Here is a 20823-nt window from a genome sequence, read left to right as displayed (position 1 = left end):
TTGCTCATGTTGGAGCCAGTTATGATAAGGGTGGTATCTGCGGACAGCTGTTATGGTTAGCATTGCTGAGCGATGTGGTCATTGCCAATGGAATGAAGGTCTTGCATTTCATACTGATTCAGATATTCGGTGCCGTTACACCGCAGGATTTTTCCTCTTCCCCTCACCCTTCCTCAACCCACTCAGCCACCCCCCCCCCCCATCCAATTCCTATCCTCGACACTAGATCTGGCTAGTTAATATGCCTGGAATGTGAAAACACCTATTGCTGAACTGTTTGGATTCCCAGGTTGGAAGATTATCTCACTCAGAAGAAGTTTTTGCAAAGATATATAAACTAAGAGAGCTTGGCATGTCTCAGTCAAATTGCCTTGGGCTGTAAAGGCATCTTTCTTGAGAGGAAATACTCCATTGTACCATCAGCTTTTGACCAGCCAACAAGCCAGGATGATGACGCTACTGGTAGAAGACCTAGTAAGTATCCAACTACCTCGTGTGATTATTATTATTTTTTGAACAGTTCAATAGCATCATGTCAGAGGAATGGTTATCTCTAAGACCAAATTGTTTCTTTTGATTGAAAGTGGTACCTAAGGGGAAATTATATTGGAATGAAAATGTCATTGGGGAGTGGGGTGTGGTCCTTTGAAGCAAGCAGAACAAAGAGACAACAGCTACTATTTGAATTTCGATTCACACGTGAATATGTCTTTAGCTGATCTATTGTCCCATAGTTTTTATCACTGGCAACTTTTGTGACAATCATGATATTCCCCTAAGTTTAAAGATTATTATGAAGATGAATGAACAGGGAAAGGGTTGTTTATTTCTGAAATCGTTACTGAAAACATTATCTTTCATATAAATGCATGTTATACATTTAATAACAATAGTTTACGTAGCAATGCATTGTACTGTAGTTTAGCTTACAAAGTTTTTTTTTTTTTTTTAAAAGCTTGTATTATTTAAGTGTCGGCAAAATTTTCAAAAGAGGATATTTATTACACGCCATCTTTTGCCATATTGAGGCTTTCGAGATCGTTCGCAAGAAATATACGACCGAAACAGAAGGAGCGTGATGGTTTCACAGCTATTTAAACAGCCCTTGTGATTCAGAGTATTCTCAACTACGCTTCTCAACTATGCCAGACACACACAAGTCTGGCTCCAGCTCCCATTCCAGACAACATAATAAAGAATTAAAACAGGACTTAGATGACCCAGCTTTAATAGGCCCCCTAGTCACCTCTGCTGCTTATGACTGTGTTATTAAGGGCAGCAAATGAGGGTGAAGGAATGGAAAGAAAATAGAAGCGATTCTGAAATAGTTGCTTATCTCAAAACACTTTGGCTGTAATTATAGCACAGGATTTTTGTACTGGCAAATAAGTGATCCCTTTAGCTATTCCACCCCTCTGAGCTTAATTTGTCATTGAATATGGGTATGACAACCTGGATGGTTGTTTATTAGGTCTAGAAAATAAAAAGTGAAAGTGTATGGTTAAAACCCTGTGTAATTTCCTAAGCGTATTATTGAATTTAAGGGGATGGATTGGAGGGAGTCTTTTTCACGGTCTACTGTGGTTCGATCAGAAAGAGATTTTTACTTAATGAAATCTCTTTCGTAAAATGTGGATTTCTGTGACTTTCAATGTCAGCAACTCGCCACCAAAGCTGGTGTGAACGAACTCAAGATCAACCTGGCAAATTTGGGGAGAGTTTTTTTTCCTATTTCTCAATAGCAGGACCCCCAAGTCTCTTGAAGCTTCCCCTAAGCAAAAAAGGATTTCGAAAGCAGATGGCATAGGAGTCTGTCAGTCAATAGAGAGTAGGCAGGAACAAGGGAGTAGGATATATTCTTTTAAAAAAACATGCCCCATTACATTCTTGGATGGATTATCCACCATTTTGCCTTCATCCAGCTAAACATAGTCGTGACTAAAAGCCACTGGAAGCATTGGGATTTATAGAAGTCGCACTGATCTGCTTCGGTGATTTCAGTGAGATGTAGCAATCCCTAACTTTAGCTGCTTGCATACTGCTAAACTGCTGCGGACTTGATTTTAAATTTAATTAGCAATAGCAATAGCAGTTAGACTTATATACCGCTTCATAGGACTTTCAGCCCTCTCTAAGCGGTTTACAGAGTCAGCATATCTCCTCCACAGTCCGGGTCCTCATTTTACCCACCTCGGAAGGATGGAAGGCTGAGTCAACCTTGAGCCAGTGAGATTTGAACAGCCGAACTGCAGAACTGCAGTCAGCTGAAGTAGCCCGCAGTGCTGCATTTAACCACTGCGCCACCTCGGCTCTTATGATGGCTGGGTATCTTTTGCAACCTTCTTCCAAGCAAAGTCAATGGGGGAATCTGGATTCACTTAGTAACAAGCAGGTGACTAACTTAGACACTGCAGTGAGTCGCTTAACAACTGTGGCAAGAAAGGTTGTAAAATGGGGCAAAACTCAAGGAAACGTCCCACTTAGCAACAGAAACATTGGGTGCTTCACTGTCTTCATAAGTCCAGGACAACCTGTAGTATTCTTGGTATTAGCCGATGACCAGATGCTCACAGCTAAGGAGTTTTTATGGCTAATTCCAATTGGTATATAAAGATCTTTTCTGACATCCTTCAGTGCTTCTGGGCTTTCATTGTCGCAGGCCATACCGCTGCTACAATGGCAAACATCCTAATGTGAGTGTCAGATGTTGCAACCCGATACATTCACGGTCCACAGTAGCAGTTTCCTTAGTCGGACTCCTGTTCTATCTCCAGCCTTCCCTGTGTGAGTGAGGGAGAACTGTTTTCATCTGGGCTTCTCTATTTTACTATACCCGTTGACTTTGTCTCTCAAAATTGCTGCAAAACTTACTGTATTTTTCGGAGAATAAGACGCACCGGAGCAGGGGTGGGTTTCTCGCCCCGTTCCAACCGGTTCGGTTGGAACGGGGCCGGCGGCGTCCTCGTGCACGCGCGCGGTGCACGCATGCGTACTAGCGTCTGTGCGAGGCTCCAGCTGCTCCTGGAGGATCGCGCAGGCGCTGTATGTGTCCTGCGCATGCGTAGAAGCGCAGAACTCGTCAAAACCGGGTAAGGAGCGCAGGCGGGCGGGTGGGCCCTTCGCCGTTCCCGGAAGTTACTTACTTCCGGGTTCGCCGACCAACCAGTTCACAGGGACTGCCGCGAACCGGTTGAAACCCACCCCTGCACCGGAGTATAAGACACACCAAGGTTTTAGAGAGGCAAATTAAAAAACAAGTTTTTGCACTCTGCAAACCTCCCGTTTTTTTTTTCCAACAAAAAAAAGGCATGAATAGCCCTTAGGAGGCTTGTAGAGTGCTCCAGGGTGGGGTGGGGGGCAAAAACGAGCAAAAAATGGATGGTTTTTTTGCGAAAACGGCCCCATGTTTTGTCAAAAAAAAAAAAGGACATGGATAGCCTTTAGGAAGCTTATAGAGTGCTCCTGGGGGCCCGTTTTTCGCTTATTTCTGCCCTCCCCAGCCCCCAGGAGCTCTCTGAAAGCCTCCTACAAGTTATGCATGGCCATTTTGGTGAAGGGGCGGGGTTTCAGGAAGCAAAAAAATGCTGTATTCAGTGTATAAGACGCACCCAGATTTTCAGCCTCTTTTCTGAGGGAAAAAGGTGCGTCTTATACTCCGAAAAATACGGTAACTATATTTTCTCAAACCGCTTAGTCTTCTAACCGGTTCGGTAGATTTGACGAACTGGTTCTACCGAATAGGTGCGAACGGGTAGGAACCCACCTCTGGTTCACTTACCATTTCCTCAAGGCTCTGTCTGTCATGAGGATCTTGGGACATCCATTTCACTTCTTTTTTTGTCAACACGTTCTTTCTGTGGTTGTAGAATTTGCTTTTTTTTTATAAGTTTCCTCCATGTTTTGGTTTGTCAGGGAGAACCTTTTGGAACTCTGCTCTTAAGACACATGTTTTCTTTGACAGACGACAGGCAAAAAGACAGAAGGTAGAGAAACGGGGGATTTCCTTCCGGAGGACTTCAAAGATGGAGAATATGAAGCTACAGTGAGATTGGAGAAACAAGAAGACCTGAAGACGGTCATTGATCCCTCAGTAACACCGCGCACTCTGACTTACCAAGAAGAGAAGGAGCTACAAGCTGAGGTAAAATGGTGAATTTTTATTCATCTTCTGGGAATATATCGCCACTGTTCTAATTTACTGCTGTTCTTTACTACAATCATATTAGACAAGCCTTCATCATCTGGTAGAACTATGCTGAGGATCAGGAGAAAAAAACGTTCAGTCAAACCTAATTATAATGAGAAAACCAGGAAGTTGAGATTTGAAACAAATTAAAAGGATGAGCTATTAAAAATCCCCCGGGGAGTGCTTAATCTTTGCATTCATGATGGAACACAATTTCAAGGAAATTCTACCTGGGGAACAAAGTTGGGGAAATTTTATTTTGAAAATCTGGACAATGTCGACTACTCAATGGAGCATTAGACAGGATTGACCACAGAAACTACATGATACTGGTTCCTATGAGCATCACTCAAACAAATTTCTCAGATGCTATAGGTGGTGGCAAGTTATTTGCTTTCTATACTTTCTATAAGTAAGTTATTTACTTACCTATAAAAAGGAATATCAGATTAGAAAACTCAAATGCTTGTAGTTCTGCTCTTGGCATACAGCAAATGATTGCCCAGGGACTCTTACACTAGGGGTGTCAAACTCGATTTCATTGAGTGCATCAGGGTTGTGTTTGACCTCAGGGGGACAGGGTGGGCGTGGCCAGCTCAATGTCATTCCTATCGGGTGCATCTGTGGTGGACCGACCGCTCTGCCAGTGAAAACAGGGTCCCGAGCTCCGTTTTCGGCTGCCACGGCCTCCTGCAACCCTGTGCCAGTGAAAAAGGGGCTCGGGAGGACCGCGTGCAGGCCAGATCTAAATACCCTGTGGGCCAGATCCAGCCCCCATGTCTTGAGTTTGACACCCCTGCCTTAGACAAAAGAAACAAACCAACCAAGTTTTGATAGGGCAATCTTCTTCAAACTAGCATCCTTTAGACATGTTGGGTCAGAACATTCCAGAAGTCTCAAGAGAATGGAGCTCAAGGAGTCCCACACATCTGCAGGATGGTGAGGTAGAGAGAAACTAGAGCCCTTAGTAGCAAATCACCAGAACGTAAATGGAAAGTTTTGCTGGAAAAAGCCTATCCTGCTGATGTAACTGATATTGCTCTTGATTTAATGTTAATGTGAATCATAATCAACAATGTTTGAACCCATGGCAAAGGATCTGATATGACTTCCCTGCATCATTAGAAGAGAAAAAACTGATCAGGGTTTTTGTGCGGGTTATTCTACTCTCCCTCTAAGAATGTGCAAGAATCACGCATGCATCTTTCGTGTTACTTAGTTATTTATTGTAGTAAATCAATTTACCTAAACACCCAATCAACATGCAGAGGTTTAGAGGTTTAGAGGTTTAATGAATTTATAGGCCGCCCAATCCCGAAGGACTCCGGGCGGCTTACAACAATACATTTAAAAAAATAGAAAGTTAAAAACACAGAAACATAGATTAAAAAATCTATGTCTAATCGGGGCTGGAACTCAGTCATGAGTTCAACAGCCCGGGGCCTGCCGGGATAGCCAGGTCTTAATAGCCTTACGGAAGGCCATGAGAGTGGGTAGGGTCTGGATCTCTGGGGGTAGTTTATTCCATAGGGTCGGAGCGGCTACAGAGAAGGCCCTCCCCCGGGTAGTTGCCAGCCGACATTGTCTGGCTGACGGCACCTGGAGAAGGCCCACCCTGTGCGATCTTATCGGTCGTTGGGAGGTATGCGGCAGAAGACGGTCTCGCAGATATCCGGGTCCTAAGCCATGTAGGGCTTTAAAGGTGATGACCAGCACCTTGAATTGTGCTCGGAGACCAATAGGGAGCCAGTGCAGCTCGCGGAGGATAGGTGTGATGTGGGTGTACCTTGGTACACCCAATATTGCTCGCGCGGCTGCATTCTGGACTAGTTGTAGTCTCTGAACACTTTTCAAGGGCAGCCCCATGTAGAGTGCGTTATGCAACATAGGATGGCACACACAATTAAAAACAGCAACCCTGAACAATGGAAACAAATTAAATGGACACAAAATGGACATAGTAGTAAAAGAAATTGGCAACCCACCACTAAACCAGACCTTGCGCCATGAAGGACTTTATGTGTTACATTACATATTAATAGTGGCAGCCGAACCAATTGAGAAACGTATTGATTCAGCCAAATGAGCCATACATTTGCTAGAACATGCTCCTGCTTAGTCCTTCAAGGGTAAGATCCGTAGGTGAGTAAGTGGCAACAAACCGTTACATGATGCATTTATGAGTTACTTGAGAACCGTTTAAGGAGTATGTTGCCTCTGCTTTAAATACAAGCTGACACATCCTTCGCACAGGGTAGCGGCTCAAGTGACTTTTCACGAGGTGTTAATGAGTACGACATCAAGTGACAACCCTGTTCCATAATGTCTAATAGTTATTGCACCAACAACCCCTTCGCATCATTTCTTTTGGAAGTAATTCTTGATCAACTAATTTCAAAAATGCATCTTTACTGCAATCTCTCTCTCTCTCCCTCCCCCTTCAAACCAGTCGTGATTCCTCATGACTTCATGGACAAAGTCCACGCAATTTTCTCACCAGCATTTTCGGAATTGCTTTCTTCTTATGCCCGAGAGAGAAGGACAGCTGGCTTTGTGCCTAAGGCAGGATTAGTCCACACAAGTCTCTCTCACTTTATAGCCTAACACCTTTAACCAATAAATCAAACTCTCGACTCTCCTTTTAGATTCCCTCAAAAAGCTACTCTTATCGCAACTTTTTATACAATGAATTTACCCGTGCAACCAAGTATTCAACCTTCTAATGTGTTTAGTGGAATAATGATTAGCAGTATACAGATCAGAGGTGGGTTGCTACCGGTTCGCACCAGCTTGGTAGAACCGGTTCGTCAAATCTACCGAACCGGTTAGAAGAGGTTCCACCAGTGGACCCGGAAAGCAGGCCACACCTACAGAAGAGGTTCCAATTTTTTTTTGAAACCCACCACTGACACACACACACAGACAGACAGACAGACTCACACAGACTCACACAGAGAGAGAAAGAGAAAGAGAAAGGAAGGAAGGAAGAAAGAAATAAAGAAAAATGAAAAAAGAAAGAAAAAGTGAGAGAGAAAGAAAAAAAGGAAAGAGGGACAGAGAGACAAAAGGAAGGAAAGAGAGAGAGAGAGAGAGAGAGAGAGAGAGAGAGAGAGAGAGAACACATGGCTGGCAAGCCACTCCCACCAGGTCACATGGCCAGCAAGCCACTCCCACAAAGGAGGCCACACCCACAGAGTAGGTTCGAAAATTTTTTGAAACCCACCACTGATACAGATGTACAAATATAACTATTGCACAATACATTTTGTCCAACATTTTCTTTACTGAGATCTCGGGAAGAAAGATTTGCAAAACTTGGCTGTTCCGGCAGGCCTGGGGCTGTTGACCCCATGAACGAGGTCCAGCCCCACCTAGGTTGAGTGTATGGTGTGTTGCTTTTAAATCTGTTTCCTCTTTCCCTATATTTTAACTTTTTATTTTTACTCTTGTACTTTGTAAGCCGCCCGGAGTCCTACGGGATTGGGCGGCATATAAATTTATTAAATTACAATTACAACTGGATGGGTGGAACTGGCAGCATGGCAGTGGAAGATTGGATCATGTGATGGGCTTGTGGGGCAAGATCTTGAACTTTCAACTGGGTGGGGAAAGCTGGGAAACTTTCAGATTTGGGTTTTCCACAGATGTGCCAACATGGCTCTCTTAATAAATTGGAACTTTGAGCAATACTTTGCCTTGGACTCTGATTTATTTTTGGATGCTTTTTTGGAACCCTGACACAAACCCTCTCACTGAATCGTTCGTTCCTTTTGTCCAGATCAAGAAAAAGAAACTAGAGGCGAGGACAAAGCTTGACAGTTTGGAAGACCTTGAGAAAATCATCACTCTGAAGAAAAGGAAAAAAGTGAAGAAGGCCAGAGTTCCAGCTGAGAAGGAGCCTGAGCAAGAAGTTATAGTACGTTCAAGCGACAAAGTATTTTAATTTCTTCTGTTCTGCATTTAGTGGCATCTCCGAATAACGATGAGCTCTTTTGATTCTATCTCAGACAGGAACTGTAGATGTTCCCACGTTTTTAAAAGCTGCCTTGGAGAACAAAATGCCGGTAATTGAAAAGTATTTAGCGGACAAAGGAGACCCAGATGCTTGTGATGAGGTACATTGGCTTTGACTGATTTCTGTACTATTTGTTTGATCCTAATTGAACAGTTTCCCCCCAAAGGATACTAGAAGCTGTAGCTTAATGAATCATTGCCTTTGAAGCATCCTAAGTGTTCTACCTCCAATTTTCAGGTTTTTAGCAATAGCAATAGCAGATAGACTTATATACCGCTTCATAGGGCTTTCAGCCCTCTCTAAGCGGTTTACAGAGTCAGCATATTGCCCCCAACAACAATCCGGGTCCTCATTTTACCCACCTCGAAAGGATGGAAGGCGGAGTCAACCCTGAGCCGGTGAGATTTGAACAGCCGAACTGCAGAACTGCAGTCAGCTGAAGTAGCCTGCAGTGCTGCATTTAACCACTGCGCCACCTCGGCTCTTTTCTGGGAGGGGCAGGCAACAACTTTCAAAATAGTTTTTAAGAGGGTCATTTTCTTAGAGTGTAATCCAGTCTTTCTTCCACCAACAATGCGGAAAAACAAAAGTCTTCCTCAGTGGTGGGATTCAAATGGGTGTGGCTTTGTGGGCGGGGCAGGGGAAGGATAGTGCAAAATCCCCGTTTCCTCCCCACCCCACTAACCTGCTTTCCAGATCAGTTCTCCTGTTCAGGGCAACAAAAGAAGATCAGCTGGGAAGCAGGGAGGCAGTGGGGGCGAGGCCAGCCTGTTTGCCGGTTCTCCGAACTACTCAAAATTTCCGCTACGGTTTTCCAGAACCTGTCAGGACTGGCTGAATAACCACCTCTGCTCTGACTTAAGCATTACATCCAGTAGCAGTTCAGCAGTTCCAAGAAGTTCCACACACATTTGCGCTATTCAGGCGGGCCCAGATAAACCTTCAAGTGGCCTCAACGGCTCTCAAAGAGAGTACTAATAACCAGATGACTGTAAATCCTTCCATTTCCCAATATTAAGTCAGACCTGAAGAAGCTTCTTGGATGGGAAGCGAAATATCTTTAAGGAAAAACAAAGAAAGTCCACTTGCCTCTTGAAAAAGCACATTAGCAACTGTCTCTGTAGACAGTTATTTAATATTTAATATTTTTTTTCTCATCTCTCCCGCCCTCCCTCCCTCCCCTCCCCTTCTTAGTAATTATATGGGCCAAATCTCTCCACATCTTCCAATGCTGCACTTCTTCTTTGAGTTGTTCTATCAGTGGTGGGATTCAAATAATTTAACAACCAGTTCTCTGCCCTCATGACCAGCTGGGTAGGCGTGACTCGGTGGTCATGTGACTGGATAGGCGTGGCCAACTTGACATCACTCACGTCAATGGGAGCTTTGCCTTAGCTGTTTACAATGTAGCAAGGGTTAACCGGAGAGGCAGTTTCTGTAAGCAGGGCAATAAAGATTCGGCTAGAAACAACACCAGAATGTTTCCTTCCTGCCTTCCTTACAGGGATTAGCCCTGTAAAGTGGGAAAAAACAAAAGGAGATTTCTTCCAACAACTGATTCTCCCAACTGCTTAGAAAGTTAAGAGCCGAGGTGGCGCAGTGGTTAGGGTGCAGTACTGCAGGCCACTTCAGCTGACTGTTATCTGCAGTTCAGCGGTTTTAATCTCACCGTCTCAAGGTTGACTCAGCCTTCCATCCTTCCGAGGTGGGTGAAATGAGGACCCGGATTGTTGTTGGGGACAATATGCTGACTCTGTAAACCGCTTATAGAGGGCTGAACGCCCTATGAAGCGGTATATAAGTCTAACTGCTATTGCTATTGCTAAGTTACGAACCGGTTCTCCTGAATAGGTGCGAACTGGCTGAATCCCACCACTGTGTTCTATGCTCTGGTTAGTGTCATAAATACACACACACACACACACACACACACACACACACACACACAGTCTAGGTGGCAATACTTAGTTAATATCAGGCTCATCAAGAAAACTAAACAGTGTCACCTCTGCTAGTACTTATATGACCACCAGGAAATCTGAAGACTATAGATTAGAAAAATCACCAGGAGAAAGAGGGAGGGAGAAATAATGCTTTAAAAATAAAAAGAGGCAGTTGTTTACTATTGATTGTGCTATCTGTCTTCCAACTGACAGTACAAGCGTACAGCCTTGCACCGCGCCTGCTCACAAGGACATTTGGAAATTGTGGAAAAGTTAGTAGCAGCTGGGGCTCATCTTGAATTCCAAGATATGGTAAGCCAAAACTCTGCGCATTTGCACTGTCCTTCAGATTGATTCTCACAAACATGTAAAGTGTCTGAAAGACTTATGAGAATGTATGTATGTATGTATGTATGTATGTATGTATGTATGTATGTATGTATTTAGTGTCACAACTTCTGGTATGTCCAAATATGGGAGGAAGTCTACTGCTTCCATTCTTTGTCTATCGGCTCGTCACAAGAGTCCATCACGACGGAAAGCCATTATTTTTACTGTTGCCTTTGTCACATTTGTGTTGCATTTGTGCTGATAAATAAATAAGTAAAGGGAGACTAGTATAGATCTATTTCAAGCTATTTAGCTCTCATCAGCTAGCCATACCCTTACTGGGATTTGAACCTGTGCTGTATTACATATCAAGCAGTTGTGTTAACCACTAAGCCACAAGGTTCTCCTCCTTATCAGCTGAGCCAGGGAAGTAGGTATGTAGGTATTATATATAATAGGTATTATATATATAATACCATAATTATATAATAAGTAGGTATTTTATATATATGTGTGTGTGTGTGTGTGTGTGTGTGTTATATTTGTGCTGATAAATAAATAAAGGGAGACTAGTATAGATCTATTTCAAGCTATTTAGCTCTCATCAGCTAGCCATACCCAGGTTCTAATCCCAGTAAGGGTATGGCTAGCTGATGAGAGCTAAATAGCTTGAAATAGATCTATACCAGTCTCCCTTTATTTATTTATCAGCACAAATATAACAAATGTAACAAAAAGGCAACAGTAAAAAAAAATATTGGGTTCTGTCTAGATGGTCTCTTGTGATGAGCCGAAGGACAGAGAATGGAAGTAGTCATCTTTCTCCCATATTTGGGCATACCGGGGGTTGTAAAATCTATATCTATATCTATCTATATCTATCTATCTATCTATCTATCTATCTATCTATCTATCTATCTATCTATCATCTATCTATCTTTCTATCTATCTATATCTCTATATCTCTATATCTCTATATCTCTATATCTCTATATCTCTATCTATCTATCTATCTATCTATCTATCTATCTATCTATATCTCTATATCTCTATCTCTATCTCTATATCTATATCTCTATATCTATCTATCTATCTATCTATCTATCTATCTATCTATCTATCTATCTATCTATCTATCTATATCTCTCTATCTCTCTATCTCTATCTATCTATCTATCTATCTATCTATCTATCTATCTATCTATCTATCTATCTATCTATAATTTCTGCTTCGTTCATATTCTCAATCACATCAAGCAAACTTTTGTAGACAACAAGCCCTCCTTTCAGGTTGACTTCCCAGTTGTCATGAAGGAGAGAGCAGGATAATAGGGGGTGTGAGCTGTTTGGAGTGGGGCCAGCAGATAAGGCTCCTCCACCCCTTGTTATTCATGTTAGCAATGCATGCCTCTGGTCAGATGTAATTGCTTAAGGGGTCTGTTGTTTACCGCACTGTACAATTCATAAAAGGGACTTCATGATAAGTTGCCTTCTAAGGGTATGCTCCTGCTGCAATGATTTACACATGACTTTCTCAGCATCCATGCCAAGTTATGCTCTTCTGGTGAAGTGGTTGACTTTCTGACCTACTGCCTTTCTGTATTTTTTTTTTACATATCTTATCCTATTTTTTCATATTGAAATGTTTTTATTTTCCATTTTCCATTTTCATACAGTCACATATATACTGTGCATAGCCGGGGCCATACAACATTAAGTCACAGCAATTCCTCTTGTCAACAATACCCCCCAAAATAGAAACCCAATGTACCTCTTCCACTCTCCATACACCTCTTTCTTCCACCCCCTCCAACTTTCTATCTTCCCTCCATCATCCCCCTCTACCCTACTTCCCCTCCCGCTCTACCTCTCCTCTCTCCCAATCCACTCCCTCCCTTCCTTCTCACCTTCCCTCCCACCCTCTCTCCCATCCCTCTCTACCCATCTTTCTTCTATCCCACTCCTCCTCCCCTCGGTGTATTTCTACTATATGTCAATGTACTCAGCTTGTCCTATTTTTACAGAGAAATTAAAGAGAAACAGTATACATGTGAGATCGCATTACATTGAAATCTAACACATAGTATATATCTCCCCCTCCCTCCCCCCTAACACCCCACCTCCCTCCCCCCCCGACTTCCCAGAGCCCGTACACAGTATAGATTTTTAACAAACACAGTCTAAAATATATTGAGACAAAAGCAAAAGCTTATCCTATTTTTAAAGAGAAATTAAAGAAAAACAGTATACATGTGAAGTCACATTGCATTGAGATCTAACACGTCATGTCTAACCTAATATATATCCCTCCCTCCCCCACTCCCCTCCAACCCCCCACCTCCTTCTCCCCCCACCTCCTTCTCCCCCCCCCCCCCCCCGACTTCCCAGAACCCATACACGGTATAATTTTTAACAAACAGAGTCTAAAATCTATTGAGAAAAAAGAAATAAAGAAATTAATGACATTCTACATTGATCTTAGCTTCTTCTTGCTAAGCTAACTTTGAACAATTTAATTCATTCCTGATCTTAAGCATAGGCTAACTGGAATTTCTTAGTCCCGTATTTATTTTGTATATAGTCAATCCATTTTTTTCCCAGTCTCGTTTCTATCTCTCATTTGAATGGTCTTTAAGATATGCCGATATTTTAGCCATCTCGGCTAAATTTGTAACTTTCGATGTCCATTCTTGAGTTGTAGGCAAGTCTTCCTTCTTCCAGTATTGCACCACCAACAGTCTTGCTGCCGTTATTAAGTGCAGAATCAAGTTAGTCTCTACCACTGTAAAGTCAGTACTTATACCTAGCAAAAATAACTGAGGAGTAAACTGCCTTTCTGATTAAATTAGTGCAAGAGGAGTGAGTGTAAAGGGGGACCTCAGCTTAGTAATAAAATGCATGTTTTAAATAGAGTACAAGATGGCATTTGTTTTTGACATTAGGAACTAATGCAGGTAGTCCTCGAATTATAACACTTCACTTAGTGACAGTTTGAAGGCATTGGGATGCTTGAAACTCACACATTTATGATGGTTGCAGTATTCTGGGGTCATGTGATCACCTTTTGCAATTTCCTGACTAACAAAGTCAATGGGGAAGCCAGATTCACTTAACAACGGGGTCTGCCGCATACCTCCCAACGGCCGATAAGATCGCACAGGGTGGGCCTTCTCCAGGTGCCCGTCGACCAGACAATGTCGGCTGGCGGCTCCCCGGGGGAGGGCCTTCTCTGTAGCCGCTCCGACCCTATGGAATGAACTGCCCCCAGAGATCCGGACCCTACCCACTCTCATGGCCTTCCGAAAGGCTATCAAAACCTGGCTATTCCGGCAGGCCTGGGGCTGTTGACCTCACGACTGAGGTCCAGCCCCGCCCAGATTGAGTGCTTTTAATCTGTTTTCTTTGTTTTTAATTCTTTATTTTTTTTTTATAATGTATTTCTGTAAGCCGCCCGGAGTCCTTCGGGATTGGGCAGCCTATAAATTTATTAAATACTTAAATACTTACTAATTTAATAATGGCAATGTTTCACTTAACAAAGGCGGCAAGAAGCGTTCGTAAAAACGGAGCAAAATTTAACGCTTCGCAAATTTCTCACTTAGCAACACGAATTTTGGGTTCAGTTGCAGTCAAAAATTGAGGACTACCTGTAGCTACTGTTCAACACAGAAAATAATAACCCAGAATAAAGCTGTGCTTGTGTTCCTCAATGAATACAACTTAATCATGTCTTGATCGTTAGGAATTACTGTTTATATGCAGGAGCCCCCATGATCTTAGATCATTTTCTTAACTTGTTGGCTTGTATCCAGAAAAATCTGGATCTTTTATTGAAAGATCTTTCAGTTGTAGTTAATCTGTAAGTCCGGGAAGCTGAAAAGTTTTTGCCAATCGAAAGGATAACCAGCCAAGAGTCTGAATACTTTTAAAATAGTCTACGCTTTCATTATTCCTCCATTATTGAATCTCCTGATCTTTTGTTTTGCTTCTTCTGCTGTAGCTGGAATCAACGGCTATTCACTGGACGTGCCGAGGTGGAAACGTAGATGTTCTGAAATTCCTCTTAAACAAAGGGATAAACAGAAATGCCAAAGACAAGGTATTTTACAATAATTGTCCCCAAAATTTCGATTTACGGAAGATGTGGATCTGGAACCTGCTTGTATGAAGTTCTTTTCTCCATCCAAGTTTTTTTTTTATTTTTTTTAATTTTTATTTTATCAATTTCATATATACATTCACAATTATATGATCTCATAACTGTTATTAATAATATGTATTTATAACAATTTTTCCCTACAGTTGACAATATACTTGAAGATTGCTTTCTTAACATCCCATAGATCCATCGTATCTTACAACGGTCCTACTTCTTCTTCCCTCCCTCCCTCTTTCCTTCCCTCGTTTCTTCTCTCCTACTCCCCTTCCTTCCCTCCCTCCTTCCCCTTCCCTCCTTCTCTCCTTCCCTCCTTCCTTCCCTCCTTCCTTCCTTTCCTCCTTTCTTTTCTCCTTCTCTCCTTCCTTCCCCCCTTCCTTCTCTCCTACATTCCCTCCTTCCTTCCCTCCTTTCTTCTCTCCTTCTCTCCTTCCTTCCCTCCTTCCTTCCCTCCTTTCTTCTCTCCTCTCCATCCAAGTTTATTGTCTACAGTTATGGATAATGCTTTTTCCCCCACTTTTTCTTTTTCCCTTAGTTGCTCAGCAGTCCTTTACATGTGGCGGTAAGGACTGGCCAGTATGAATGTGGAGAACATCTCATTGCATGTGAAGCAGATCTGAATGCTAAAGATAGAGTAAGTATATCATTTCCTTCCTTGATAAGGGATAGAGTTGGTGTTAGAATGCCCATCAGAAGGCATATCGAACAAGAAGGACCTGGTATAATGGTGGCTTTTTGTGCTTGTAAAAGTAGACCAGAAGGACTCAAATATAGATGAAGAGAGGCTTCTCGTGCTACTGAATAGTATCCCCTGAGTACCATGAATTAGTTTAGTTTAGTTTAGTTGTCTTGTATGCCACCCACTCCCGGAGGACTCTGGGCGGCTCACAACAGACAAGGGAAAGGGGATAAATAGACAAGGCAACACTTTAAAAACGCAACATTCACAATTTCCGTGGGGCTGGATGTTTCACAAGCCCCCCGGCCTGCTGGAGCAGCCTGGACTTGGTGGCTTTGCGGAAGGCCGGGAGGGTAGTAAGGGTCCGGATCTCCACGGGGAGGTCGTTCCAGAGGGCTGGAGCTGCGACAGAGAAGGCTCTCCCCCGGGGAGTCGCCAGCCGACATTGGCTGGCGGATGGAATCTGGAGGAGGCCTAACCTGTGAGATCTAATCGGTCTATGGGAGGTAATCGGCAGGAGGCGGTCTCTCAGGTACCCAGGTCCAATGCCATGTAGGGCTTTATAGGTTACGACCAGCACCTTGAAGCGGGTCCGGAGACGAATGGGTAGCCAGTGCAGATCGCGGAGGATAGGTGTGACGTGGGTGTACCTGGGTGCACCCACAATCGCTCGCGCGCCTGCATTCTGGATTAACTGAAGTCTTCGAACACTCTTTAAGGGCAGCCCCATGTAGAGCGCGTTACAGTAATTGAGGTGACCATCAACAAGACATAACCACTTTCTATATTTTATGCCAAGGCCATGAATTTTTAGTACAGGTACAACTTACAACTGTAACTAAGGCCAGAATTGTGATTGTAAGTCATTGTGATTGGAAGCAAAGGGGGTTACTATCATGTCACTAAAATCTGCTGAATAAGGGACTGAATGCCTGAAAGTGAAGATGTTTCCCCATATCTCAGTCTGCAGCCTGACCCAAGCCCATAACCCCCCATAATAGTACAGGAACTAAGCTTATGACCCAACATGTTTTTAGGTGTAGAAAATATTCCCTTCGCTCTTTGACTAGATTGCATGCCATTAGTGGATAACTCAAAATTTCTGAAGCTGATATTAGTTTACACAGAGCATTTAGCATAGTGATGCGGGCTAAGTAAGTGATGCATATCTGCCTCTGCATACCTACTTGTTCCCTCCCTTTAGGAATTCTAGATACGTAAGGAATGGCAATGTTCTTTTCTATCAGGATAACAACAGTGTTTAGGATGCCTTCTATCCAATCATTCCAACTCAATGCCACGATTTCATACCTCTCTGAAAAAAACAAAACCTTAGAATAACAGAATTGGCAAGGACCTTGTAGGTGATCTAGCTCAACTCTCTGACCAAGCAGGAGACTCTACACCATTTCTGACAAGTGGTCGTCCAGTCTCTTCCTGAAAGTCTCCACTGGTGAAGAACTTCTGAAGGCAACTTCTGTTCCATTGGTTGATTCTTCTCACTGTCAGAAAACTTCTCCTTATTTCTAGGCTAAATCTCTCCTTGATCAGTTTCCACCCATTGTTCTTTGACTTTCAGGTGCTTTGGAAGGGTTCCATCACAATACCGCGAAGCCCTTATCCGCGGAGACATAAGCGCAAGTGCTAATCCACGCCGTCCGAATCGCTAAAGCAAATGCGACCTTACCGCGCTGACATAAGGGCGGAGGGCAAATCCGCGCCTTCCGAAGCACCCTAACCCTAACCCTAACTCTAAACCTAACCCTAACCCTAAACCTAATCCCTAAACCTAATCCTAACCCTTACCTTAATTTAAATCGGCTTTCTGTCGCCGCGCTGTTGTCACAGCGGTGATGATGCGCGGTGATGACGTCGCGGCTTTAGCGACGCGGTTTTATCACCGCTATTTTGACGAGCGCGGTTTTGTCGTGCCACGCTTTGGAAGATAGGGTGTCCCTCTCTTCTCTGTGGCAGCCCCTCAAATATTGGAACACTGCTATCATATCACCCCTGGTCCTTCTCTTCACTTAGATTAGATAACAGCTTTCAGTTGCAACATGTTGATATCCTTTGTTGAGCATTGCCAATATTGTACACGGTCAGCCTACAAGTGTGTCATATTCAATTTTCCTTCCTTCCCCTAGGAGGGGGATGCGCCAATGCACGATGCAGTGAGATTAAATCGATATAAAATGATTCGACTCCTGATTCTCTATGGGGCTAACCTGAATGTAAAGAACATTGTAAGTTACTCCATTCGCAGTTTTCCCCCTTCCCCCATTGTTGCGAAACTGAAGTCACGTAGAAGTGCTGAGTTGAAATCAGGCAATATAGAGGCATTGAAATCAGTGTTATTTATAGTAACTGTGATTTAAGTTTAGTCTCATGGATTTTACTGCGTCTATTTTAAATAGGATGGATCAAGCTCACAAATTGCAAATTACATGTCAGATTATACTCATTGCTAACAAACTGGAAAATGAATGCATTACAAGGCTTCTCTCCCCCCCAAAAAACCATCCTACTGTTTTGAAATATTTTTTCAGTTGCTTTTTATTGTTCAACTGATTCTAATGTTATATTCCAAAAAAGACGTAACTTAAAACAGTCTATTTTTCAATGCTACTGTTAGCCCTTGACCTAAATTTGAGTTGAGCCCCAAATTTCCGTGGCTAAGCGAGACTGTTGTTAAGTGAGTTTTGCCCCATTTCACGACTTTTCTTGCCACAGTCGTTAAGTGAACTACTGCATCCGTGAAATTAGAAACACGGTTCTTAAGTGAATCTGGCTTCCCCATTGACTTTGCTTGTCAATAGGTCGCAACAGGTGATCACATAACCCCGGGATACAGCAAGTGTCATAAATATGAGTCAGTTGCCAAGCTTCTGAAATTTTGATCCTATGACTATGGGGCTGCTGCAGTGGTTATAAGTGTGAAAAATGGTCATAAGCAGGGGTGAAGTGCTCTGAAGTCTGCTACCAGTTCACTTCCATTCACCCGAACCGGTAGCATTTTTTTTACTACAGGTTTCGGCGAACCAGTAGCATTTTTTATTACCAGTTCAAGTGAACTAGTCCAAACCAGTAGCCTTTTACCCCTGGTCGTAAGTCACTTTGGTCACTAAAGGAATTGTTGTAATTTGAGGACGACCTATATTTTCTGGAGGGGAGCATAGGATAGATTCCTACAAGAGCATGGCCGAATTTGGGCAAACTATCCCAGATCTGGGGTGCAAAGAAACCCCTTGCCTAACCTTACGGATCTATTCGGCTTCGAAGCTGAAAAGGTACATCAGAAGAGATGTGTTTGTTTCTTCTGTTATCACCTCCTTAAAAGAGCAATCCTTTTCATATACAACATATATTCGGATACGGATTCTAGAAGTGCAAAGCACCTACCTTCTTGAACATGTTTATTCAAATCATGCGACCAGACCTCTCTCCCTCATTTGGCCCTACAAGAAATCGATCAAGTAAAATAAAAATAAAGGATAACAGAAATCACATTCCAAGAAGCCTAACTGCATTTTCTTGACTGTCTTTGCATAGGAAGGGAAAACTCCGATGGATCTTGTTCTGCAGTGGCAAAACGGCACCAAGGAAGTCTTCAATAACCTCAACGCTTATAAGAATTCCCCCATAGACACGTTCTGAGAACCAGATTGAAAGCTGGTCCGTTTCTTTGCACACATGGCACCACTATCGGCGAAAAGAACAATGTGAAGAAGAATTCCTGGATACGTGATGCCATCTTTGCCTCATCGAACGAGTGTTTTTTTGCCTTTGGAATAAGTCTGAGGATAAAAGGTTCAAAAGCACGGCTTGAGTGTTACAATTCCACTAGTTTCAAGGTTTTTTTTTATTTTATTTATTCCTATTTATATCTTGTATTCCATTCTTCCCTTTTTCTCGGATGTAGTTTCTCTGGCTGATGTTTCTCTTTCAAATCGTCCTGTTGATACTAGAGTTGTAGAAGTGATAGTCAGGGCAGGAGTATTTATACAAGGCAATCACGTTTCTGAATGTATTAGCAGCTTCACAAGTTCTTTCTTCCCAATTTAACCCCAACGTAATTAATTTTTAGGTGTCACCCAACATTTCTGCTGAAATTGCTATTATCAGAGTAAACTGTTAAAAGCAAAGATGGGAGCTGGAGAACAGAGGTATGGAAAGAAATGACATTAGAAAGGAACAGCGGAAGTCGAATGAAAAAAAGGGAACAGATCTGGTTTATTTTAAAGTTTACTACGAAGAGTAGACCAGATTTACTCAAAATAGTGGACAATGAACTACAAAGTTCAAAGCGGAATATTGCGTAAAGGAAAGTGTTGAAGTGAAGTAGAAGAAAATGCAATTAATTTTACATGCTCGGTAATGGAAGAAAAATTCTGTATATTTGTATGGCTTTTTATGTACATTTTGTATTAAATTCCCTTTAAGATTTAAATAAGAGAATGGTTTGTTCTGCCTGAATACTTTACTTATTTTTCTGAAAATTATGTTCCATCAGCTAACAGAAAAAATGCTTAAGTTACATGAACAAAACCAATGGTGGTGCATTCCTAATTAAAGTTTAAACAAACCATGGCTAGCCACCATGATAGCTACTAAATACTGTTGTTTGCCTCTCATAGTAAGTGGTAAAAACCCACAGCAGTTTTGAATGGGTGATGAAGGAACACAGACTGAATACAATAGCAATAGCAATAGCAGTTAGACTTATATACCGCTTCATAGGGCTTTCAGCCCTCTCTAAGTGGTTTACAGAGTCAGCGTATCACCCCCACAATCCGGGTCCTCATTTTACCCACCTCGGAAGGATGGAAGGCTGAGTCAACCCTGAGCCGGTGAGATTTGAACCGCTGAACTGCAGATACAAGGCGAATGACAACTAATCAGTGTGAAAGCAGCACATTGAGATGGCTTGGCCATATAAAAGGGAATGAATGAATTGCATTTGAATGAATGCATCAGTTGAGATGATAAAAGAAGTTCTGGTATCAGAGTTCCAAATAGCACCCAAAATTAAATCAGAGTTCAAGGCAAAGTATTCCTCAAAGTTCCAATTTATTAAGAGAGCCATGTTGGCACATCTGGGAAAACCCCAATCTGAAAGCTTCCCGGTTTTCCCCACCCCATTGAAAGTTCACAAAACTGCCCCACACCCACCAGCCCATCACATGGCCCAATGTTCCACTGCCATGCTAGCAGTTCCACCAATTCCAATTCCGGTCAGGTGCAGAGGTGCAGAGACAAAGGATGACCTTGGCTCTCAGAAAGAAATTTTGTTTAGGCTACATAATGTCTACTGTATTTTTTGGAGTATAAGACGCTCCAAAGTATAAGACGCTGGGGCCTTGGGGGAAGGTTCCGTGGGGGATGCTTCTGGGGCCAGTTTGCATTTGCGGGTCCCAGCAGAAGGGGTCTTGTTGGTGGATAGAGGCAATTGTGGCTCAGGGGCAGGAGAAGAGGCCATGGCCTGTACTCACGACTTGTTGAACTTCAACAAAATGC

General features: G+C 42.7%; 1 protein-coding gene across 1 annotated transcript; it reads left to right on the top strand.

Moving 5' to 3' along the window:
* Nucleotides 1–450: 450 nt before the first annotated feature.
* On the top strand, nucleotides 451–19524 carry LOC116518358 (ankyrin repeat domain-containing protein 1-like). Its single transcript, XM_032231692.1, has 9 exons — nucleotides 451–474; nucleotides 3962–4141; nucleotides 7965–8102; nucleotides 8194–8301; nucleotides 10358–10456; nucleotides 14475–14573; nucleotides 15166–15264; nucleotides 17454–17552; nucleotides 18859–19524. Exons 1-9 carry the CDS (start codon nucleotides 451–453, stop codon nucleotides 18961–18963), a joined length of 951 nt encoding a protein of 316 aa, XP_032087583.1. The 3' UTR covers nucleotides 18964–19524.
* The last annotated feature ends 1299 nt before the right edge of the window (nucleotides 19525–20823 follow it).

The sequence above is a fragment of the Thamnophis elegans genome, chromosome 15 (genome assembly GCF_009769535.1).
Source record: "Thamnophis elegans isolate rThaEle1 chromosome 15, rThaEle1.pri, whole genome shotgun sequence".
Taxonomy (NCBI): domain Eukaryota; kingdom Metazoa; phylum Chordata; class Lepidosauria; order Squamata; family Colubridae; genus Thamnophis; species Thamnophis elegans.
The sequence above is the reverse complement of the archived record's forward strand: the minus strand, read 5'-3'. Positions and strand labels throughout refer to the sequence as shown.

Excerpts from the sequence above, each read along its gene's own strand:
- LOC116518358 (XM_032231692.1), top strand. The coding sequence starts at position 451 with ATGACGCTACTGGTAGAAGACCTA. Across the intron at positions 475-3,961 it reads CGCTACTGGTAGAAGACCTA|ACGACAGGCAAAAAGACAGA; the intron begins GTAAGTATCCAA and ends TTTCTTTGACAG. Across the intron at positions 15,265-17,453 it reads ATCTGAATGCTAAAGATAGA|GAGGGGGATGCGCCAATGCA; the intron begins GTAAGTATATCA and ends TCCTTCCCCTAG.